This window comes from Manduca sexta, chromosome 5 (assembly GCF_014839805.1).
Source record: "Manduca sexta isolate Smith_Timp_Sample1 chromosome 5, JHU_Msex_v1.0, whole genome shotgun sequence".
In the NCBI taxonomy this organism is placed as follows: Eukaryota; Metazoa; Arthropoda; class Insecta; order Lepidoptera; family Sphingidae; genus Manduca; species Manduca sexta.
The window spans coordinates 8692031-8717451 of NC_051119.1; the positions used below are offsets into that span (position 1 = coordinate 8692031).

The following is a 25421-nucleotide window of genomic DNA, read 5'->3' on the forward strand; positions in this document are numbered from 1 at the left end:
GCACTAAACAAATATTAGAGAAAATCAAATCTCATACGACTTTTGCTTATCTACAAAATCTATACGAAATAGTTAGTGAATGAAAGCATTGCACTGACCTGCGGTTTCACCTTCTCCTTGGGCTGTGGTTTGTCTGTGTTTTTGCCCTTGTCCTGCGCGTGCTTGCCATCCTTTCCAGGCTTCGCACCACCCTTGGTGGCGCGCGCTCCCAAACTCATCTTTACTCTATTACTTTATATATACAGCCTCTATTTACAAGCAGCTGAAACAAAAAAAATACATTGTAACTACATTTTTTGTTGATCAATCTGTTGCATTGCGATTTACGAACGAATAATGAGCCTGAATGCATTTTTAACACGTATAAATGGTTATATAATTTTAGCACCTTCATGACAAATGTTTGTCAAATTCATACCACAAGGAAATCCATCGCAGACGCAACCGATTCTTAGCCCATTTATGCTATCAATTGTCTGAATATAAACGCAACTAATGGTACAGTAAGCAATATGTAAATAACATCTATGCACCATATCCACAACAAAAACATTATCTTTCATACTGACAGAACTTCACGACCCAACAGTCTATGCGAAGTATGAAAACAAACCACAGAATTTGATCGCTGCCCCGCGATAAAACGTAGGTATCTGAATGCAGATTTAGATTTTTTATTTTATTTTATAACAATGACGTGACTAACGGGCGAAATTGATAAACGACGTTATTAGGTACTAGCTTTTGCTCGCGGATTCAGCCGCGTAAAGGTTTTCCAGGTTGAAGGTCCTGCTTTATATTTTCCCGGGATAAAATAGTCTATATTGAAGTTCGACGTCTAGCAATACATTGATGTAAATTGCATTCAATTCTATTTAGTAGTTTTTGCGTGACGCATGTTCAAACATGCAGACAGTCAATGATCTAAGAACTTGTTTTGGTTTCTGTTGTTCTAATAAAGATCTCCATTATAATTTTTATTCCAAATCTATAATGTACAGACATTGACCTGTTACAATTTTTAAAGATCGCCGGATTATATTATGCAAAATTAAACAGATTAGAATATAGTTTGATCGCACCGCTCTGACATTATTTCCGAATAGTTTAGTAACTTGATATTTAAGATAGAGCTGGAGGTAATTATCAGGTTTTTTTTGGATATTGGCCATAACTGAATTCGTCTTTAGGGTGTAGCTACTCGTAGGGCAAGGTAGTGCAGTACACCGCCCCCTACCAGTTGTTAACCCAGTACCTAAACCTCAAACAGAACTACACACTTAACTTTTTGGTCATCTGTTGCCTAGACCCTTGGTTACCCAGCTACGTTAGTGATTGGACCCGATGCTAAAGTGCAGTGTAATTATGTTGACAGACATCAGATGTTATAGCCGTCGATGCTAGCGAGAATCATGCCGGCAATTAAAAAAACACGGCGTATTCTACCACCAGTGTTGGCATCTTTCTTTGTGGCATCAAGTCTCTGACTCCTGATTACTATTCTGTGCAATGACAAAACTCTCAACTATCCTGGTGGGATCAAATTATAATACCCGACGCGTATTAGCTGCAGCACTAAATTTACATAATAAGGGGCTAAGAGTATGTTCTAATAAAATTATTACTTCTTGTATTAATTAGTGTTATTTATTCTAGTCTATGATTAAATAAATATAAGAAACAAATGTAGCATTGGGTGTATTATTTACACACATCACGCGTTAATCCCCGAAGGAGTATGCGGAGGCGCAACCAGGGTACCCACTTTTCAGCAAATGTGTTCCGGCCCATGATGTGATAGGGGGCGAGCCTACCGCCATATCGGGCTCAAATTCCAGACTCCGCGCTGATACTGAGCAAAAAACCCAAATATCACTTTGCCCAACCCGGGATTCGAACCTACGACTTCAGAGCGCTGCCGTACCGCGTATGCAGTGCATCTATGCCACCGAAGCTGTCTATAATTTACTCCTATACTATTTACGGAACAGGTGTAATTTAGCTCTACTGAACTTCGCGTTTGATTGTATTTTAATAAAGCGAGAATCCGTTCAAACTTTTCAAGAATTCCGTCATAACAATGACCGAACCAACAATCAAAAAAATAAAACTAAAACCATACAACTGCGCAAACAAGTACAACATAAACATAAAGTTTGTTTTACTTCACAATAAGTATCAAAGAACAGCAAGTATTTTTTTTTATTACATAACAATTTTTTTATAAATTTATTTAATCATTACCTGCCGCTGTCGATCCCGATCGCTTTTTTCGATCTAAAGCGAAAAGAGATTAATCAGAACAAAGCTTTTTTTATTATATTCTTAGAAATGACGTTCAGTTCAGTTTCAGTTTGGGGTCGCTTATTCAAAAAGGGCGAAAGTCCGTATATTAAACTTCACAAGTGAATTATGATTTCAAGTTGAAATTAATATGTTACATTAAGTTTTTTAACCTAATAATGCCCAAACAAATTATGTTCCTAATGTAACGCCCTAATTTTTTTATTGGATCTATAATAATTCTGACAAATGACCAATGACCGACTTCCACTATGACCTGCTAGGTCCGGGCCTAGAATGACCATCAAAGGTCCGCCAAACAAAACACATTTCTAATGCCACCAAAACACCGTAACCATTTCTACCCCTCCCGCGAATAAGGTAAAGGAAAATGAACCTCAAACGCAGTGTCCAACAGTGTCCAAAAAACCAAGTGACGTTTGGTATTGTTTCACTTATGGCGGACAACACTGTAAGTCCATTATAACGTGAAAACATGAATCACCGACGGTTGCCAGTATTTTGCTGGCCTATTAATTATACGTTCATATTTATTTCTATGTAGATTGAATGCGTTTACCTACTCTTCGGATCGAGCCGCCATGGAAAATTTGTCTGTCAAAATGCAGTACGAAACTATTAATAAATTTTGCTTGGTTTGTGTTATTTTAACGAACATAATTTTGCAGTATAATAAACAATTGTTTCATAAACCTTTTAATATAATAGGCCGGTATATGGACAAGTAGCTCATTTAATCATAAATTACTATCAAGTGATGTATATAAAAATGTAACAGGCCGATGTCTACATAGATATTGAAGAAATACTAATATGGGGGGTCTTTATTAGGGCAACAGAAGTCAAAACAACAGCTTTTAGAATCTTGTCTGTCCGTCTGTATGTTGGAATTTATTTCATGGAATTTATGCAGTTTTCATCGATATATAGTTAGAGATATAACTTAAAATATAGACACCAATTTATCAAGAAACAATATAAAGCGGGCATTTGTTTGTTTTCCATTAAATTGGTCACGATATGTTGACTAAGGCAATTTTCTTTCCTCGGGTTACCTTTAGAACAATTTCACCCTTCGCAACTGAAAGCGGGACTTTTTATCCCGGAAAAACTTTTTCACGTGGGCGGAGCCGAGATCAAACTACAGTACAGGAATAATCGTTAGGACGTCTTCGATCTACGAGGATAAAAAAGTTTTTGTAGGACAGAGAACCCAGGATATAAACTTTGGACAATCTCAAAAACCCTTGTGTAGGTTGCAGACCAAGAACTAAGCTAATTTACCTTAGCTCACATAGCTGAGAAAATACACATCGTACACAGGCTATGTACTAGAAAGTAAATAGACTGCAGACTAAGTAACCTAAGCTAGCTAAGCAGTTGACATCTGCACGTAAGTATAACCAAAATGTCTCAGAGCTAAGCGAAACATAGTAGTTCTTTACAACCGGCTTTTATGTCGCGTCGGTTTTCAAACGGCGAATCCAACCCCATAAGGCAAAATTTTATATCATAATATTTTATTTAACAACTAATTACTGTTAACAATAGCATTACCCTAAGGTTATCTCCAAACGATATAAAGTTTGTAGTATATAAATGCATCAATTTGTTTGGCAATGCAAGAATTATGAGGAACGTGTCCACTGCTATTGTGATCTATTTGCCAGAGATGTTTTCTCACATACCAATATGGTCTTGAAAACACAGTGCAATATAGAAATTAAACTCTCCAAGCCGTATGCAAGCATAAACTAATTTGAGCTGTGCCTCTGTTAGAAATTCTTTGGACATTCTCTGACCAATGATGATTGCTATCTGAATTGACATCGAGAAATAAGTATTTCAATTCGTCCAATCATTAAAACTAAATCTTTCCAAAAGGAACAGCTCCTAACAATGTTTTATTAATGGAACAAAGATAAAATCTTTGAAGAAAGTAATATGTTATTATTTTTTATGGCAAAGTAGTGTGGTTTTACTTCTATACTAATATTAAACCGGTAAAAATTCGTCAGTAAGAAATAATCACATATTTCAATATTGCAAAATCAATGAACTTAGAGAAAGCTACATTTTATAGTACCACAGATTAATTTTAATCTGTAGGAAAAACTTGAAAATGGGCGGGGCCGACAAATGCAAGTGTTGAACACTAATAACTTGAATAATGAATTCATAGACATCATACAGAATCAAACTCAACTAAGAATCCGGGTTTCACCTAATCTGGTAAAGCTTTGCTCTACCACTTATTCATGTCAGAGATAAAAACATTATTAGCACTCTGCAGGCACTCAACTTGAGGACTAAAAGGGGCAGCAAATTACAATTACAATAACTGTTATGGAAAACATATGTGAAAGATATTATTACCAACCAGTAAGTTACTTGCCTGATAGTCAAAGTAACAACCAGTTATAAACAGTAGCAAAGTTATTTAAATCTTCACAATACACTGTGTACTGAAATACTATGCTAAGTTTAATTATACCCATTTAGAAAGTAGTGCAATAAAAAATACCAACTGAATGACCAAAATAGGACCAGAGATGTTTATGGTTAACTACAGAATAATTAACATTCTCAACAAGAGCTAAATATATTGTCATTTAAATAAAACCATTCGGACTTGGTCATAGGTCAGTTTTTCCCTATACGGTATATTTGGTTTCAAGGTACAAATATATTGATTTAGTTTTTTATAGTCTTTCCTCAAGTTTTTGATGTTGGGCCTTGAAATTTAAGTTTTAAATACTTTATACAATGTCGGTCTATTGAGTTATTATATCAGTAGCGTAATTTGCCACAGTGGGCCCTATATCTAAAGTTGTTGGGGTCTCTTCAGGGCAGTGCGAACTTTTGGGTGCCCGCTTAGTTTAATGTAGGTATGGTCCAAGAGCCCCAAAGCTCAGGGACCCTGTATCACTAATATGGCTGATACAGTTGTAGCTATGCTCTGTATTACAGTTAAGATTCTTCTTAAGATAGGATAGTACTTTATCCAAAACTTTAAACAACTTATAACTGTGTGGTACAGTTAGTTATCACAGAAAAAAACATTTTAATTATTAGTATAAAGGAACTCAAAGTACCAATTTACCAAACTTAGCAATGGTAGGCCAGTATGTATTGTTACAAAAAATAGTCGTTTCGGAATGTCAATATGAATAAATTAGTTTAGACCCCTTCGAAATATTAAAACATAAATGTGTTCTCTGATTTCCAACACTTTTTGGTAGTCCAATGAATTAACCATTCATGTACAGACATATAATTTTGGAAAATAGCCAAACAAGGATGTATGAATCATTACAGCCATAATATATGACGAAACAATATAAGGAGTGTTTATGTCACACATTAAATATGACATAACATGGCACCGGACCCTCTCCATACTATTGTTTATTTTAAATTTGGAACAACTCTTGTTTATTGGGATTGGAATTCATAGCCAATATTGGCTTAATTTAACAATTAATGTCACCAATTAAATAGTTAAAATGGTCAATAAGAATATTTTTTTATTAGAACAAAAAAATATCACTTTTCATTAGCTTCTTTGAAAATTGAATGGATGTAACTACTGAGTAATGGGCACCATCTGTCCTGCTGCATAAATGGATGCATCATTATTATTTCTGTCCAAGCCTCTAGTAGAAATGAAACATACATTTTAATAAAGTCACAAATTGCTATGTCAAATTAAAAGTTATGCAGAAATGTTAATGTTTGAATTTGAGGGCTCATTTTAAAATTCACAAATAAAGTAATCAATCAAATAAATTATAATCTGAGAATTAATAAAACTGACACAATTGAACAACTTTTTTCACACAATTATTATCTTCAATGTGTGAATGTTGCCTTTTATCCTATGAAGGGCTTTTACATCTGATGATTGAAAAATCAGTCTCTAGTCAATCATGCATTAACTATTGAATAGATGCACCTGGAGGTACCTGGTCTTAAATGGCCTGGTCTGGTCTTAAAATACCTTAGCTACCTTTTTATTGGTAAAATATACCCTTGGATTATTATTTTGGAAAGATCACACACTGGGCAAAACTCAAGGCAAAAAAACTGCTATAAAAATCTACAATCATAGAACTTTCAAGTTCAAATATGGAATTTGTTTTTATTACTGTTTCTTTTCTATGCAAATAATAATAAAAAGTTATGAAAGATTTAAGTTCTTATAAACATCTACCTACAAATTCATAATAGTTATTATACATATGTATAGATAGAGGTAACAAATATGCAGTTTATATCAACCATTAAATGTCCTACAGATTAATCAGACAGAATTTGAAGACTTGGACATATGGAACCAAATACTTAATATTTTTTAGCTGCTATTAAAGATTTTAACACACAAAGGGATAGTTCTATTTTAAAGAAAGTTAAAAAAGAGACACTCAACATTTTGATTCAAGATTATCTTGGTAAAGAATCTGTTTGGTTAAAAAAGTTTTGTAACAAAGACAAATGTAAGTTCAGTGAAACATACAACTGCTACCTGATTATCTCATATTGATAAACATATGTAAATCAAAGGAAATTACCTACAACAGACAAAAACAATGATAACTGATAAAATTTCACTCGAACACAATTCCGGGCGGTAATTTAGTAAACAAAACTAGCGAGCACAATTCACTAATATTAACTATGTAGTTTTAACGACAAATACACGAAAAAATTGTGTACACATACGAAATTCACGACTTACAACCGCTATGGAGGCGTTATATTGGATTTTTTTTGCAGTTATATGCAAAAATCAGGGCAATGAATCATAGTTGCAGGATACAATAGTTGCATTTGAAAACCGACTGATTACCACCGGAACAATAGCAAAAACACGACGCGTTAAGTTTTCCACGCCATTCCGTTAGCTCACGTCATCAAATTCGAACAACGCCAAGACGAAACTCAATAGGGCAGCGGCACATGTGGGGGACGCCATTCTTGAACACCATTCTTGGTATCAATATGACAGTCTTTGTTGATGAAATAAACGTGCACGGCACCAAATAACGTAACAGTTATACGCACATTATCACACAATTAACGCATAATATTATTTATTACCTTATTTCTACAATAACGTCCAAAATCTAACTGAATTTCCAATAAAATTGACCGATTTCCATACCTGTGAATGCGCTCAAACGCAAGCTGGTCACGTGACTTCCTAGTGATGTGACATGTGGTATAATTACGTTAGTTTACGGTTTTCAAAAAACAATTTTAGAAATTAATTTATTATTGACACACAAAGCGAAGAAAAAATCAATTATAGACTTGAGACTTTCATTTCATTCTCATATTCATATAGTATTCCACACTTGCAGATGAAAAAACTTCAAATGTATTATTTTATTTTTTTGAAAATAATTATAATTGTAAGTAAATCTTAATCGTAAAAAATCGCAACAATAAGTCCGGTTTTCAGAAAATAAAATAGTTTGTTGTGAAATAATATTACGTTCTTTTTTTGTATATTACTCAAATGATTTATATTTTTAGGGGCACCCAATGAATAAAATATGTAATCAATGATGTGAAAGTATATATAATTGAACATACTCAGGATACACCAAACATTCTTACATGTCCACATTGTATTGTGATTTTCCCAAAGTCCATCCTATTCAAAAGGATGCTGTGGTTATAAAAATACAGCCTATTTTACAGTAAACATAAAACGATATTTTTAATAAATGGGTTATGAAGGAAACATGGTAATTACGGTGCAATTGGCAATATTAATTCCGTCAACTTAACGGAAAAGAGCACAGAATAAAAATAAAATTCCCGCCGAAAAGTTTGTCAAAATGAAACAAAAACACGTTCGTCGGCACCAATTTATTATGGTGTTTAACATAAAGTAGTATTAAATTAACAATAAATAAAATGTCTCTGTTAGAAGATTTATTTCTACAAGATGAAGCAAATGAGGCTCAGGAATTGGAGCGCATTATAGAGGGCGACGAAAATGATGATCGGCCACGAAGTGCGGCTTCTAACAGCGATGAAAATAGTGCCAAGGAAGATGAAGCAGGTATGAGCTTAGAAATGTTCTCTTATACTTAATTAGTTATTTAGTTATAAACAACATTTTCATTGAAAGTGTAAATCTAACCTATTTGGGAAGTATTCACATGTCTTAAATGTGGCATTAATAATTAAAATTAAACTTTTGATATTAATATTTTTTACACAATATTTAAAAAGAAAGATTCTAACTATAGTGTCAAGTGTAAGCCACAATGTCGTTCCCTTTTTAGAGGAAGATAAAAGACGCGTGGACCCTGCAAGTGGAAAGACGAAGAGAGTAATAAAGAACCCAAGATTTGTATTGAACCCAGCTCGACTCACTGGACCAAGAGGCATAGAGATTATACCGGAACATTTCAAGGATTTTAAATTTAAAGGTAAACACAAACCTCTAGAAATACCTTTTTTAATGTACCACTCTGTTAAAAAAACTAACATTTGTGTCATCTGAGAGGCAATGAAGGTGGTGTGTTGCAATTTATTTTTGTTTTAAAACTTGTAATTTACAAAAAGAAGGTAATATACAGTCAGCCATTTAGATAGCTAAACTAATTAAAAATTTCAAATCTCCTTTAATCTTTTGTGTCCATGTCAAATATTAAGAAACCAATCAAAATAAATTGTTTGTAAGCATGTCTAAGAAATGTATTCCAAAATTTCTGTATTGTAAGGGAAGCAAAGGGCAGAAAACATGAAACACCTGGCATCAATATTAAATTGTGTGCGTTAGCGAATTGCTTGGCAACTGATTATTTTCACACCCACTTGATTCAAGACATGTCAATAAGTATAAGTGGTCAAAATTAACTGGTCCATTTATCTAATGCTCATTAGTTAAAAAATATATTTTAGTTAACTCTATGGTGCATTTATTAATAAAATTTTCCATATCTATATAAATTAAAATCATTAGCCATGTAATTGAAGGGCCATCTCTTGGGAACTTTTTTTGTTATGTTCCTCATTATAAGGACAAGGTTTGTATCAAAAAATAATTTTGGAAAACCTATGAGAAAAGTGGGCAATATTGGTGATATTTTTGTATTAAAATATTTTTACTTGCAAACTAATCTCCAAAATCACCTAAACAATTTCAATGAAAAATTTTGTGTCTTTGGTTGGATCTAGCTTGAATCTTAGGCTAATTGTGGACCCAATAGCTGGCCCTATTCTAGAATCAGAAGATGAAAGGTAGTTTAAATAAAAAGTGTTTTGTGGCAGGACATACACCAGGCCCACTAGTTTAATGTAAATCTCTGGTAAAAAAAATTGTCAGCTTCTGAGTATAACCATTTACATTTTGGTGATGCAGAAATATCTTTATGAGTACTATGCACCCATACTATGCACAGGAGATTAAATTTCAACATATAATTTTGATTATGACTAATTGTAAGTGTAACTAACTTTTTTAGGAAAAGGGCATGAGAAAGAGGATTTGGATTTAGTGTTGAAAAAATTGGAGCACTGGGCTTACAGACTGTATCCAAAATTTGCTTTTGAAGACTGCCTCAAAAAAATAGAAATACTAGGAAAGAAAAGGCCAGTAATGGTAAGTAAAGAAAAAACATTTAAATTGGATATTGATTCATGTTATTTGTATTTCTACAAAACAGTTTTCTATTCTAACAGTTTTTTATTGAAAGATATTTTGGTCCCTTGATATTGAGGCTGGAAACATATAATTTTTTAAAAAGATTAAAGTAGGTCCTCTATTGGGACTATACTTGTGTCATAAATAGGTTCTGGGTTGGGTAACACATTTTGACAGTTTTATTTGTAAATACAACTTTGATCCACCAAGATTGCAATTCATGACCAATAGGGTATAGATACATACATATATATATATATATATAGATACTAGAAATAAAAAGAAACAAAAGGATACAAGAATAAACTGCATAATGGGAATGAAATAACTATTATTATTTCTTAGCAATTGTACTCTTAAAAATGGATGAAATCAAATTTCATTTGTTTTAAGTTTGACAAGTTATCAAATTTCATTTGTTTTAAAGAATTTTATTACAAATTTACAATTGCAGGTACATCTACAAAAAATAAGATCGGACCAGCTTCAATCTGTTGATACAGTGGTGCAGAAGGATTCGAGCGATGATGAGGATAAAGCACCGCCAGAAGAGGATGAGTTTGACAAGTTATTACAGCAGCAAATAGAGCTAGCCAGGGCCACGCCTGCGCCGGAGTCCGCCAAAAAACCACCACCCGCCAATGCTAGACATATTATGTAAGTTTGAACTGCACCAAAGTAATTGTAGTTGAAAATAATACCAAAAAATCTTTAATATTGTTACTTTTTTCGAATTGCAAAAAAAATGTCGAATTGGGTAAGATTAAAACAACAATAACATATAGAAATACCGTTTTATTTTAGGTCACCATTCACAATGCCAAAAGCGACATCATCACCATCAATAAGTGATGAGCAAAAAGAACGAATGCTAAGAAACCGGAAATTGGCTGAAGAAAGGCGTCTTGCGAGGCTTAAACAAAACACTAGCCATGAAAATCTTGCAGTAGGAACCATAAAGTTAAATACTTTACATGAAAGGATGTCAAATGCAAATGAACATTCAGATTCATCAGATGAAGAACATCATGCAAATGTCTCTGTATCTGTTCAAATAAATACTTCAAGTAATTATAAAGGTACTGAAAATAATGCAAATGAAGATGAAATAATGTATGATAATGTAGATGAACAGGGGAATGGTCAAAAAGAAGTGGTAGAACAAACAAATACAAAAAGAACATCTGTTAATAGTTCTACCCACACTGAAAATACTTTAGACTGTGATAATACAATTATGAATAACAGTTTAAAAGAACTGCAAAGAAATGGTAATGAGATTGATGTTGAACATAGCACACCAGAAATAAACGGAGATATTTCAGCAAATGTTCTTAACAGGCACCAAGAAACAATAGAGGTGTTACACAAAGATGTCAATGAAATAACAAACGGAAAACATAAAGATCAAATGAATGAAGAACGCACCTCATTAACAAATGAAGAAACTTGTAACAATCTTGAAATTACGAAAGATGATACTCCAGTGAAAGAGGTAGAAAATGATTGTGATGACAATAAATTTAAAAATACAAGTAGTGATAAAAGTATAGAAAAGGTGACTGAAGAAATAGTAAAAGTGAATGAAGAAAGTGCTGAAATGGCAGAAAATGAACAAAACGAAAAAGTTAATACTGTAGATACCATTCAAAATGCAGAGATTGATAAGTTAGTTGAAAGTGAACTTATGGATGTCGATTTTGATGATGATTTTTGAACTATTGTAATCATTTGTATTTTCCAACTATCATTATTATTTTTTTTCGTTTATGTTATGTATGATAAGTCGACGGTAAAATTTTACGGTTCATTTATGCCTTAATAATAACTATAATGTATGTGATACGAAAATGTGCGAATTTTTTTCTGATTAAAATTAATTTATGTTTATTTTGTATACTTTCTGCCCATGGCTTTGTCCAGGGGAATGTCACTTTTTCATACCATAGATACAGAAGGCACAGCAAGCTGTGGTGCCTAAGAAAAAAACAATTACTTAAATAATAGCCACACGAAAGCAGAGAAAGTTCATTTCTCAATATATTTGTGCGAAGTTTGCTGATGGTAGAATATATTTTATATCCGCCCAGATAGCGACCACCGGGACCGCCCTGTGTATAAGGTTCGAACAGGCCGGCATAATTGTGCTGACTCTCAAGGGTTAATAATCTCAGGCGACATTCCATTGGACCCCACTCCACTTATTATTGCCGTTCCAAAAAAAAACTAAATGTCTTGACAGCGCACTGTGCTGCTTAGGTTTGCCCAAAATAAGTTTGTCTCAGTATTTGTTTAGAAATGTTAAAATACTGGAATATTAAAATGTTTTCACAGTTGAGACTTTTGGGAGTTTGCTTTTCATAAATTAGTTTGTGTGTAACACAATAACACACTAGAAAAATCGGCCAAGCCGACAGTCGGGACACAGAAGTCGAAGGTAGTGGTCTACTAATGAAATAAAAACAAATCGCATTTCAAAATTTATTTATGATGTTGCAAACAAAAACAAACCTTATCACAGTAGGTATACAATAGCTTTCCACATCGTGCTTAATATCCGTAAATATCCGATAACCTTATTTTACAAAATGCAGATATCTTTGTATGAAAATTTCCCGCCTCAAATCACAAAAATGTGTTATAATGTTAAAGTAGCACGACATAATTTTATTAAAATAGAAATAGCCTGTGGTTATGATGATAGCAATTAGCGGATATACCAACCGCAACTTCAATGATTAGTTTAAATTAGAACTTATTCGCCATTTTTAAGACCAAAAATAATTTATAATGAACCACATTTACCCCTTAAGAGTAGAAATAGTAGAGGTATCAGTTTTGGAAATTAAAATTTTCCTAAACCTTCCTTTTAATCTGGTCGCTAGTGACCAAGGCGATTGAATTGGGCCAAACCTGTTTTTATGCACGGACGCATAGGTTCGAAATTTAAATGACGCTATTCAAAAATGGCGGACACGCAACCAATAAGTTAGCGAGACTTGACAGTAAGATTATTATTTTTGAAACAGTTATTTACAGAATATATGAACAGCAAATAATCACTAAAATATCGCTGCCATCACAACCATAGTAACAGCGTTAAAAAAAAACTTAAAAAATAAATTAATCTATATAAATATGACTTGCGAAGGATAAATATTAACGTTTAATGAAAATGCAGTGGATAATCACAAAATAGTTAACTACAAGGTATTTACAAAATCTAGCTAAAAGCTCTCAATGGTTGCCTCAAATGGTTATGTTCCGATCGTATCCAATTACCAAGAATACAAAGAAATTTACATGTCTACAGTATTATACTAATAATAAGATGATTTACAAGGACATTCAAAATAAAAAAAAGGCTTATTACACTATAGTTATAGCACGTTTTTCTACAGAAAATGTTACAACAGTTAGCTTAGCTGGTAATATAAAAAAACCAAGTTCATTTTAAATTTATATCATGTATGCACACTTATTGAGAAAAGTAAATTTGGGAAATATTTACTGGTGTGGCAGTGCATTACCAAAAAGTATATATTTTCATCTTTATGTTAATTTGGCAAAGGAATAATGGATACGATCAGCACTCGTCTAACATTTTTATGTCATACGGTCTTAGTCAGTAGTTAGTGTTAACAGGACGAAATACCTCGCACGAGGACGATATATTTCATTACTCAAAACCCGTGGGATGGGTTTTGAGTTTTATTCGAAATTGGTCCTTCGAACCCGACAAGAGCATGCGAACGAAAACCACATGACACAAAAACAATCACAAACGCTGTTATTTATACACGAGTTTTAAATCACATAGCACTAAGTTAATATAACATTTTCATATCTATCACTAAATATGTACATTGTACATGCATAATATATTTGGTTTGTTATATCAGTACACAATGTTTTTATTCATGTTCCAAAACTAAATTTTAGGTAATGTTAAATTACTTGAGTTTACAAATTTCGTATCCGAGTTTTGGACTTAAATGTTCTTGATTTAAAATAAATACTTGATACATCTAATAAAATTGATTAATACATGTTTAAAGACTAAAGATTAGCTCGGCGACGTAATTCACTTGTTATGGGCGGCCGCTGCGCAAGCGCCGCGTGTTAGCCGCTTTTTCTTATTTGAGATTTGTTTGAATCACAATATGCATCGAAATTCGGTATTTTTTCCGTCGCCAGGTTAGAGATCTATAAAACAACTCGCTAGAGCCGGCAAGCTCGATGGCTTAGGAAATCCTACAGTGAAAGGCCATGCCGAAATATTCTGTATCACAATGATTTATAGTTCATTTTATTGTCGCGCAGACGTATGCCCTAAGCTTACGGCAGGGCTCACGCAAGGAAGTAAACGGATAAATTCATTACGATTAGTATTTTTAATTTACATTACACAACACATTCAACACCTAAGAGCATTATTGAACAGTAAGAGGTTTCTTAAACTTGCCCTTACAGGCAGACATTTACTTAAAAATGTTGGGATTGTCTATGATCAGATATTTAAAGGGTTTAAAAATTCGTACCTATTTATGAAAATATAACACTTGGTACTCTACCATCGATAGTAAACTGCTTAACCAAAGCGAGTGTTCCTGTCATATCTTTTTACAATACAGTCCTGTTCAAACAATTAATTCCTACAGCACATTTATACCACTGGGTAGCGTCCCATTGAGACCATGGTATAGTCTTAGGAAACTGGCTTCCACTCCAAATTTATCCTTTAAAATCCTAATAAATACTTAATAATTAGTGTCCGGTATGAGGGATGCGAAGAACGATGTGAATACCATCCGTGTGAAGTCGAGTATGGACTGGTCGTCGCGTGCGGGGGGCGGGTTGGTCGCGGTCGCGTCGTCGGTCGCCGGGGTGTTTGCCGGCCTGTTGGGCTCGTTGGGCTGGTTGGGCTGGTTGTTCTGAGCTTGCTCGTTGTTCGCGGGGTTCACGTGCAGGTCGCGGAAGAATCCTATTTGATGCCTGGAAAAAAATGGAAAAGTTAAATTACAGATTATGGTCACAAACATATATGTATTGGAAATACAATATTTAAAGAATGAACATATTCATTTCCTATTGCATTTACAGAGGTTTGAGTTCAGTTATACTATGTAGTGCACGAGATTGGTTTCTCGCATTCAACATAACATGCACAGTTGCATCTTTAATCTACCTTTGACACCCAGTGAAAAATAATAAACACATTTCTTTTACCATGATCTTGATTGGAAGCCTATAGACAATATGAAGTTGACTATAAAAAATATTCATCAACCTCTACTAGGGATGTGTACACAAGCTGTCGATAAATACTTACAGATATCCAGCGGCCACAAGCAAAAGCACCAACAGAAGCCTCGCAGGACTACCGTATAGATAAACCAGCGAGAACAGTATAGCGAGTCGCGACGCTGCGTACACGATGTCCAGCCAGTCCCGCCCTGCTAGGCCTTCTTCACCTTCCTCTGGCTGCGGCGGAACCTCGGCGGGTGGTTGTGGAGGCGCTTCGGGCTGCGCCGGCGCAGCAGCAGGACCGGCGTTGGCTGTCGCTTGCCACCTGGTGAAAACATTATTTATATATTAATACTGTACCCCTTTTTAAGCACATTGTGCACATTGAACAGATTTTGCATAATTCATGTTTAGATAGAGGAGTGCAGACAAATAAAATCTAGGTATGTGTTACAAAAATATTGAATTCGACGAACGAATTTCGATCACTGGACGGCCATTATTAATGTTAATTATGGCAATTTTGAATCAAAAATTACACGTCAGTGATTCGCTCATCTATAAAAAAATACCAGTAATCCCGAAAGATAAATAAAGGGGATCAATGAATTATTGCCTTTACAAAATGATACCAAAATAAAAAATTTCAATCTCATTTTTACAACATAAGTAAAAATTTAAAAACTAAAAATAATAGCGAGCCAACGAATTAAAGCGGACATAATTTTAATATACTCCACATCCTATAGTTATATATGTTTCCTATTACCTAAATGCATAAGTCTGTGAAGCCAACCTGTAATATTAGCAATTATAAATAATGACCCGCATTTTCACTCGAGTATAATACAATTACTTAAGTAATAATCGGTTCTAGATAACATATTATGACCTTTATAATTATGTCGCAGAAGGATGTAAACATTGATAAACTGTTCAATATCAGACATAATTATACTATCAAAAATAAATTCATACAAAAACTAAACACAGATCAAATTCAAACAAACAGACATTGAATGAGGAAGGAAAAATATTCTGGTTTAAGAAATGATCTAACTGGAATTTGTCATGTATATTTTGAAGTCTGCTAAGCACCAGATTTAGTTATAAACCTATTAATATTATGAATACGAAATTTTATAATGATGTTTGAAATATTCTCAACATCTGATCCAAAAACGGCTGTGATGGATTTGGATAAAATTTGATACAATATAGACACGGATTTAGATGTAGACTATTCATCTCCGAAGCTTCAAGCGATTTCTAATCGCCCGTTTAAAATGACCAGCAATACCGTGGGTACTTACATATTAGCATACTGTTGCATGTATTGCAAGTAGGCCTGTTGCATCATCATCATGTGGTTTGCGAGTGACGCCGGGTCATTAGGCACTGGCAGGTACCCCTCCCCGATACCGTAGTTAGGGTACGGCGGCACCCTTCCATAATTATTCACAAAAGAACTAATGTAATTCTGCATCTCCACGTTGTGGTTTTGATCGTTCTGCCGCGTTTCCGGGCGCGCCGCTTCCGTTCTCTCTGGCTCTACATTCCTGCGCCTGAGTCCTTCGGGGACAGTTTCCGCGGGTTTCGGGGTAGGGTCTGGCATCCTTCTGTTCGGAGCGCAAACCAGGTGCATAGTATGCACTATCTGGCTCTCGTACGTGCGAAGCACGTCTTTTAGAATTGCGTTGTCGTCTAACAGTTGACCGGAGTATATTATTTTTTGTTCTTCTGTTCTCTGAAATAGAGAATAATTGGCAAACGTTAAAAATCAGGATATATTTGCTTCTTATGAATTAGATTTGAAAGTAAGCTCAATGATCTATAGAAGTAAGAAACCAATAAATATTTCGAAATATGGAAGTTGCAATCGTTACAAACATGGTAGTTACAAATCTTTTTGTCACAAAATTGTTACAATAGTCAACAGTTCTGCACATTTACTAGCATGACTCCAACTTTTAAAATATTCAGGGACATCTAGCTTTAAGATGCCAAATCTGTATGTAATTAAATTTTGTTGCCTGAGGTGAGTGAGTGAGTGCTTATACAATGTATAAAAGTCTGGCCATAATATGTAAAACATACGTGTAAAGAAAATGAACGGCTTTCGCTAGCAAGTTACTTCAGTAACAGTAAATCAAGAACAGTCAGTTACTGTCGTTGCCGTCAAAATTATGAAGTTAGTGCTGTGGAAACTTTTATGGCGTTTAATTTAGCTGTTATTTGTATAATTCATAAAGAAATTATAAGACGTTAACATTAACAAGAAAATTTTATTAAACAATCCTTACATGGATTCTGATAACATCATTCAACAGCTGTGCAATGAATGGTCGAAATAAACTGGCGGTTAAGAACCGGAAGTTACCGAAGGACGGGCAGATAAATGATGTAATGTTAATAGACGGGCCTATTGGAGCGAAACTAAATACACAACTATAGTCTGTGGAACTTTCTATAAACATTCCGTAATCTGTATCTGGAAAATTCGGTATGGTAGATAGGTACTGTATTCCTAGATAAAAAATTAGACATGCCGTCATGTCTGGATTCAAGACTCAATGTAGACAGAAACCTGTATTAGGTCTTTAAGAATGTGAAGAAGAAGTTAGACAAACAGTCGTGATCGGGTTTGAGACTGATTAGTGTCCCAGACTCGTCGTTCAGTATTATAAACTGCATTCCTTCGCCAATCATTCCTAAGTTGTTCAGACGTGTGAGGGCGGATTACACTCTTCCTAAACCAGCATGAATATTATGATTGATGAGCTACAACATCCTATATGACATAGGGAATGTTTTAAATTTTGTTGGATGTTATAATATGCCTTAGTTTAGGGGCAGCTACGTATCAAATAGGACCCCCATCTACTCCCGATACCCCAATTGTAAAAACACATATACAGAAATTTTGTAAATATGGTATACCTTTGATAATCAATAAAGAAAAGATTTAAAAAAAATATCACGTCGAATTGATAACCTCCTCCTATTTTCGAAGTCGGTGATATTCACTACACGTCATATATTACCCTACTCAAAGAGTGATAAAAACAAAACACTAACGTTAATAAATAAAGAGGTCACGAGTTAAAATGTTTATATTCCATTCAAGCATTTCAAAGTGACAGCATTGCACCTGATAAGTACAGTACAACAAAGAAGTCATTTAGATTAGCGAGAAATAATTATGAGTATGATCAGTATTTCGTTGATTTTTCAGAATTAGTTGTAGAAAACGTAGGTCCACGTCGTAGGTGATGCAAGCTTGAGAGTATCAGTAGTAGAGGATAATTCCCCGAAAGGGAATCTGATACGACATATAGATACTAACATGCATTGACGTATATCTTATAGACACGAACATCCATATAAACAATTGTTCAAAATCTGAACTAAAATGGCAACCAAAACGTCACTTTTATAACCTATTTATTCACTTGAACAACAAATAATTTTACTTATTTGACTAATATTATTTATTCAAATCCAGGTTTACACTTAGACTCGCGTTTGTATATTATGAGCGCCACTCCGTACGCAACCACAAGCATCAATATTGACACCATACTAAAATCAGTTTGAATGGATGACAGTTCAGTTCAGTTGAACACAGTGAATGTTCGGAACGCCAAATCTAGTGCGTAGTACGTGTATATCGATGCTAAGATGCGTAAATGCGGTGGTTCGCAAATCGTTCAAATTATGAAAAATGGAAGTCGGCATCAATCGTATTGTAGGGACCTTTTTCCACTAGCAAATATCGACTTAAAAATCTAAATTTTATTCGACTCCACTTCTAAAATAGTTGAAATGCAATGTAACCTTCAAAACCGGCCTGAACTCTTGAGATCGCCACATTATATTTTTAAACATTTTACCTGACACTAACCCATACTGGCAATTTGAATACCAATGTTTTAGGTTGTCATTAATTTTGTTTTGTTTTCTGTTGCCTTTATTTTTCGTTTCGTCCTAAGTCTCAGTTTAGTTTAACTCTATCGCTGGTAGCCTAAGCAACAGGCTTTGCCTAATTTGGCTACCCCTGAAAATTTTAGTTTTAAGGATCTCATTACTTTTTATATAAATTTATTTTAGGTAGAAATAAGTCTCTGTAAGTCTGTTTTTCAATAAACGATTTCATTTCATTTCATTTCAATAATCAATTTCCTATCGGCTTACCACTATTTTTAAACATGTTCCAATTTTACTCACTTAATATCCATATTAGCAAACTCTTAGGCAAAGTAATCACACGGTAGGTTATAAAACTGAACACTTACGTTTAGCACTAAATTCACAGAACATTTATGAGTTAATCATGATCACGTTGCTTTGTGGGCTGTACGTACACTGTTTGTTAACGAGTGGTTTTAATTGCAATCGGCGTGTATACACTGATAAGTGATAACTATGGTACACGTAATGTTTGTTCTGTGATTGTGTGTATTTATATATATTTCAGTTGGTGTAGTGTGGCGTCTGTATAAAGTATTCAATTTTTTTACTAAGATTAACTCATTAAAGAACGGCAAGAAAGACAACTGGTGAGTTTCTCATAAGTGACAGTCCGCCTGGGTGGGTACCACCGCCATGTCTAATTCTGCCGCCAAGCAGCAGTGTGTAGTCACTGTTATTTTATGGTTTGAAGAACATTATAGCCAGTGTAACTACTGGACATAATAAGACTTAACATCTCATGTCTCAGGATGGCGAGCGCAGTAGAATACCAAGCAATACTTTGTAATTCAAGGTTTTGGATGGTGTTTCTACTGTTTATGAGTTGTCGTATCGCTTACCATCAGTCGAAAGGCAAGCTCATCTCGTCATTCAAACCAAAAAATAATTAGTGTGCTCCACTTGAACTGATTTACAGCCTATCAAACGTAATCATGAATACCATAGATACTGAATCAACCGATGTGATTAACAGTTGAAAAGCCCCATCATAACAAATTATTGCGCCAAATTCCGATAGTAGATATGAATCTTCCCCTTCTTTTCTTTAGCTTTTGGAAGTCCACTGCTGAATATATGCCTTCCCTAAAGATTTCTAAACCAATCTGTCAGAGGCCTACATCCAGTTGGTTCCCGATCTTTACGAGGTCACATAATGACGTACAAACAACTGCCGGCTTAGCGACAGATGTACCTATAGCGAATATAATACCGAGATCGTGAACCGTATAATAAATACTGATTGCTTCGAGTGAAAGACGAGATTCGATAAAATTATATAAAACAAAAATAAAAAAAATTGTACTGTTCTTTACGACTACAAGTCACGCGTTATCTTTATTAATGCAATTTTAAAGTTACACATAAATGTAATATTAAGGAGAAGTTTTACTAGGTGAGATCCCGACTCCACTGCTTTGAGGTCTCTGGACTGAATCTCAGACCAGACTGATATAAGGTTCCCCTGCTCAGTACCAACCCGGGCACAATTTCCAGTTTCCGGACAGATATTGGACATATAAACCCAATATTACTACCAGACTCGATTCAAACTCGGGTCACAAACGACTGCGCCACTGAAGCAATCAGTGTCAAAATATATTTTGCTGTTTATCATCGTACTCGCAATTCGCAATGTTATAAAACAAACGCAACAAAAAAATCAATAGTTGCGGTCTAAACAAAATGATTGGTATTTCATTTTGCTCTTAATAAATTGTAACAGTGGCCTGTCACAACAGTATTATTAAATCTAGGTCATTTCCGATGTGATCTTTAAATTAGGTCATGTTACGCTAGGATTTATCTGTGGGACTAACACGCAATTATAATTAGAATAGCCCATAATATGCACTTAAAAATGACAAAAAATCTATACATATAATAAAATTGTATCAGGCCGATGTCTATTCATTATAGATATTGAGCAAAAACTAACATTGAAAGTATTTATTAAAGCAACAGAAGCCAAAACAACATTTTTTAGAAATTGCTTTTTTTGTTTGCGTATCTTTGTACACATCACACAAAAATTACTACATGGAATTGAATTCAGTTTTAACCAATATATTGCTAGATGTCTAATATGGGCTCCATTTTATCCTGGGGAGATATAAAGCGGGGCTTTTATCGCGCAAACCTTTTTTCACGCGGAATTACGAGCAAATGTTAGATGGTTATAAAAAAAATAGTAACATTTTCGGTACTACATTAATAGACGTAATAATTGAACGTGACACTCTACTTCTCAGTTCTCAGTAGGCCACAAAGCGCTCTGTATCGCGTACTACGTCAAACGAATACACAATAATCATATTAATAACAATCTATTTTAACAATCAGATGTTAGTTGTTATCAGTTATACTTATCACGACGCGACGCAAGCTACGATAATAACATAAACGTGATCTTTACGATACCTATATTACTTTATTTATATTGATTTGTATTAGATCGCCAATTTATGATACATTAAAAAAAACACTTAAATCGTATTACCCAAGCAATCGCAACTAACATTAAATATTACATAGATGCATAAAAAAAAGCATCATCAAAATCGGTTCACCCCATCAAAAGTTCTAAGAAGAATTATATAAGTCTGGATTCATAAAACTATAAAAGTTACATTTATAGATGCTTATTTGTATTTAGGAAATTCTGTGCCATTCTATTTTTCGTCACCTTAACCATAGCTTGAATCTCAAATAATTTAACCTCTAAAAATGTCTTATAGAAGACTAGAAGATAGAAGTACTATGTTCAGCAGCAGACACTCTGTGGCTGATGATGATGATAGCAACCATGTTATAAAAGTTTTTTCCTTCATCCAATACAAATACAGATTTTACAATAAACATAATATAAATAAATATTAACCAGTCAATTACTAGAACTAAACTATTTGAGTCTAGGAAAGGTTGGATATTTAATGTTTATGATCATACAATGGTTGCATCGAAAAATCATACAATGGTTGCATCGAAAACATCAATAAATCTAATTTGCGGGCCTAAAAATTAAGCATAAAACACTACACAAAAATCTATGGCATTTTTGGCTGTATAATTTTCCATTGGCCTGTAATTAATTGTTGGAAATAAGGATGCAAATAATTAAGCGCCTATTCGGAAGAGCGAACTGGCACTTTTATATTTACTTTTTATGTCCTGTAACATGGCTTGCTTCACTTCTATGTATTATTTTATTTACAATAAATTGTATATATAGTTTATTATATTGTAGCCTTATTTTCATAATTAATAAAAAAAAATGATTTCGTACATTTCATTTTTAAATAATAGTAGTTATTTTAAGACTATAATGTACCTGAAAACATATAGTAACACCATTTTGGGTATTGCCAAAAAGTGTGGCTTGTTTCAAACCAGTTAAGCATGTCTAAAAACATAAGCATATATTTATGAATTTTATATATTGATGAAGTTGAGTTGCTTAGTAATAATTCATGTATAAAAATAGTCACAAACAAAATCATTATAACCATTGGCACAACTTAAAAAATTTTCCTCCTTCCCTGTTATGGATACAAATCAACTTTAAAAATGAACATAAACTTAAACTAAAACTAAATTTGTACAAAATATACAATTTATGTGACCATCATTTATTATGGTCCATAAAATAATCACATTTGTATTCAGGCACTAATGAAGTTTTATTTTATGCAGGCTCCATTGTAGTCATATTAATTCACATGACCTTGAATTCATGTATGGATACAGGTGTTTGAGTAAAAAACAATGTTACTGTTATCAGAATAAATAGTATTCAGAAAATTCCAGATAAGCAACAGCAACCATTCTATCAGTGTATCTTGAATATTTTGCATTTCATGCTACCAATTTGAATAATGTATTTATAAAGTAATTTCGTTCCTTGCACCTACATAATAAAATTTCTTAGTAGCTGATAATTTGCTTTGCTGGTGGTAGGATATATTTTATATCCTTCCGGATAGCGACCATCGCACACATGGTGTTAAAACCCAAGTAAATGAGTTGCAGTCCATGATCTGCCTATGTATATACGGTTCACACAGTCCGGCATAATTGTGTCAACTGTGGAGGGGTAACCGTCTCTCGTCAGTCGACATTCTACTTGACCCAACTCTGTTTACAATCAAATCGTTATGTGTATGTATAAAAAAGAACTCACACAAATAACGCACAGCTTAAACCACTTGCAAAAAAAAGACAATATTCTTAAAACTGTAAAAAACAGGTGGGCAGTAAGGAAGGATTTTTGGAAATTCATGTCCTAATAGGGTTTTCTTATCAGGCACACAGACTTATGTGCTTAAACAAAAACATTTAAAATATGTTCCTTTTAAGACACAGGTGCAGAGCAAAATAGAAAATATTGTAAAACCAATGAGTTTATATTTACAGTTTTATTATTTTGAATTTTATTTTTCAATCATATAGAAATTTTTAAGTTCTCTATGTAATTGTATGTTTATTTAGCTGGTAGGTTCATGAATAAGTTATCAATATGTATATTGTACAGAATTTATTGTATTCAAATGATGCACAATGGGTCATTACAATGTTAGTAGATTCAAGTTCAGGTTTTATTTCATTTGAAATGTAAGTGTTAATGATATTGATTTACACATGGTTTGAAAATTGTATTTGTCAAATATTCTCTGACAATTTTGTGACACTTATTGGAATGAATATAAGGTAGAAAGTTGCTAACATTCAAATGCTACATCTATTAACACTTATTTATAAAGTGGTGCTCTTTCATGTAGGGCAGATGCTGATCTCAATACCCATAATTATAAGTATTTTTTTTATTTTTACATACTCACATCACACCTCCGTCACTGAAGGGGTAGGCAGAGGTAATATTAGGGGTCACTTTTCCCCTGTATATTCTGTCACACTATGTGATAGGAGGCAAGCCTATCGCTGTATATTTTTTTTAATGAATTATTCATTTTCTAAATCTTACATTAATTTCATTCATGAGTCATGAACTAAAAATCAATAAATTCAACAAACCACTAGAATATAACAGCCTAGTTTCGTACCTTCTATGTTTATATTATGATAGTTTAGTTTAATGGTTATTATTATGTAAATATAAAGCAGGCTCATTGTTATCTTTGTAACAAACTTAACAATGTATATAATATGTGTACTTATCAATATCCTGTTGGGTACTCTAAACTATGTATACTTGGAAACAAAGTGAAGCCATTGCCAATTGAAAATAGAATAAATAAATACATATTCTGAATAAATGGTAACCATTTAATCATGGATTTATGTTGTTATTGCCATGCTTAATTGTTTGTACTTCAGTATTTTTCATGAATTATCTATGATTATAATGAAAAGGTTACACACCATTAGTCAATAGTACCAAGTATTTTTACCTACAGTGAACAAAGCATTCATATTAATGCAGTCAAAGATACAAACAGAAAAGAGACAATATACAATGCTGATGTTTTTCTAAGCTTACAATAATTTTCAATCATGGAATCATAAGCTAAGACGTAGATGGCACGGATATAACGCCCGGTCAATGTTCCTACTGCGCCTAGTTACGGGGGACCTCGACTTTTTGATCTCTCTAACTTCCGAGGAGAGACTTGACATTGTCTCCTTAACCATGGTTAAATTGCTGAGCGGATAAAAATAAAAAGTATTTGTGCGATTAAGAATATATAGAGTAATATTAGATAATTACGATGTATTTACCGGTTTGCTAGGATAGACTTCAGAGAGGTGCCCCTTCAACTGCCTGACCGTCCATGACGTGCGACACTCGATGTTCTGATCCTCAATTTGTTGATTCGGCGCCTTCACAACCAATGTCACGTTATCTGGTATCATTTTTCAATCATCCAATAAAATTTAAGTATTAGATAATAAGCAGTTCTCGTGATCAAACGCACTACACTAATATCTTCAAAAAACTTATAATCCACAATGGAAACCACTAATAACGGCTGATGCAATATGTCAACTGATATTTTTTTTATATACACAACGATATCCCAAATATGCAATGGCCAAATTATAATTTTGATGTAAATAAATACTATAATAAGTCGGGGCCCCGCACTTGTCAATTTGGCCGTGAAATTATTTGTCTCTCTCTGATTGGGCCACCTCTTACTGTCGCATTGCGCGTTACGTGTTGAATTATGTTCATATTTCATATGATTGGTTAGTAAAGAAGTGTGGTATGGTATGTAAC

At 33.8% G+C, this 25421-nt stretch overlaps 3 protein-coding genes across 3 annotated transcripts in view; 1 reads left to right on the forward strand and 2 right to left on the reverse strand.

Moving 5' to 3' along the window:
- The window catches only part of LOC115455913 (protein lingerer), a 31398-nt gene extending 23902 nt beyond the window's left edge, over positions 1-7496 (reverse strand). The window contains exons 1-2 of the mRNA XM_037443836.1: positions 7405-7496; positions 99-262 (exon numbers count right to left, since the gene is read on the reverse strand). Coding sequence (XP_037299733.1) covers positions 99-218 — 120 coding nt within the window. The 5' untranslated portion in view covers positions 219-262; positions 7405-7496. The remainder of the gene's footprint in view (positions 1-98; positions 263-7404) is intronic.
- Positions 7497-8104: 608 nt separating this feature from the next.
- LOC115455952 (TIMELESS-interacting protein) lies at positions 8105-11857 on the forward strand. The gene is made up of 5 exons (XM_030184783.2): positions 8105-8377; positions 8604-8750; positions 9789-9925; positions 10422-10624; positions 10772-11857. Exons 1-5 carry the CDS (start codon positions 8230-8232, stop codon positions 11682-11684), a joined length of 1548 nt encoding a protein of 515 aa, XP_030040643.1. The 5' UTR covers positions 8105-8229; the 3' UTR covers positions 11685-11857.
- A 577-nt stretch (positions 11858-12434) lies between these two features.
- Positions 12435-25307, reverse strand: LOC115455888 (homocysteine-responsive endoplasmic reticulum-resident ubiquitin-like domain member 2 protein). Its single transcript, XM_030184678.2, has 4 exons — positions 24920-25307; positions 16528-16961; positions 15300-15539; positions 12435-14962 (listed from the first exon to the last, which is right to left on the reverse strand). Exons 1-4 carry the CDS (start codon positions 25052-25054, stop codon positions 14728-14730), a joined length of 1044 nt encoding a protein of 347 aa, XP_030040538.1. The 5' UTR covers positions 25055-25307; the 3' UTR covers positions 12435-14727.
- Between the last annotated feature and the right edge of the window lie 114 nt (positions 25308-25421).

What these genes read in the sequence shown, in the direction of transcription:
- LOC115455952 (XM_030184783.2), top strand. Translation starts at nt 8,230, where the DNA reads ATGTCTCTGTTAGAAGATTTATTTCTACAAGATGAAGCAAATGAGGCT. An exon ending in GAAAGAAAAGGCCAGTAATG is followed by an intron (nt 9,926 to 10,421) that starts GTAAGTAAAGAA and finishes TTACAATTGCAG; the next exon opens with GTACATCTACAAAAAATAAG. An exon ending in GCCAATGCTAGACATATTAT is followed by an intron (nt 10,625 to 10,771) that starts GTAAGTTTGAAC and finishes GTTTTATTTTAG; the next exon opens with GTCACCATTCACAATGCCAA.
- LOC115455888 (XM_030184678.2), bottom strand. Translation starts at nt 25,054, where the DNA reads ATGATACCAGATAACGTGACATTGGTTGTGAAGGCGCCGAATCAACAA. An exon ending in AAGTCTATCCTAGCAAACCG is followed by an intron (nt 16,962 to 24,919) that starts GTAAATACATCG and finishes TCTCTATTTCAG; the next exon opens with AGAACAGAAGAACAAAAAAT. An exon ending in ATGCAACAGTATGCTAATAT is followed by an intron (nt 15,540 to 16,527) that starts GTAAGTACCCAC and finishes TGTTTTCACCAG; the next exon opens with GTGGCAAGCGACAGCCAACG.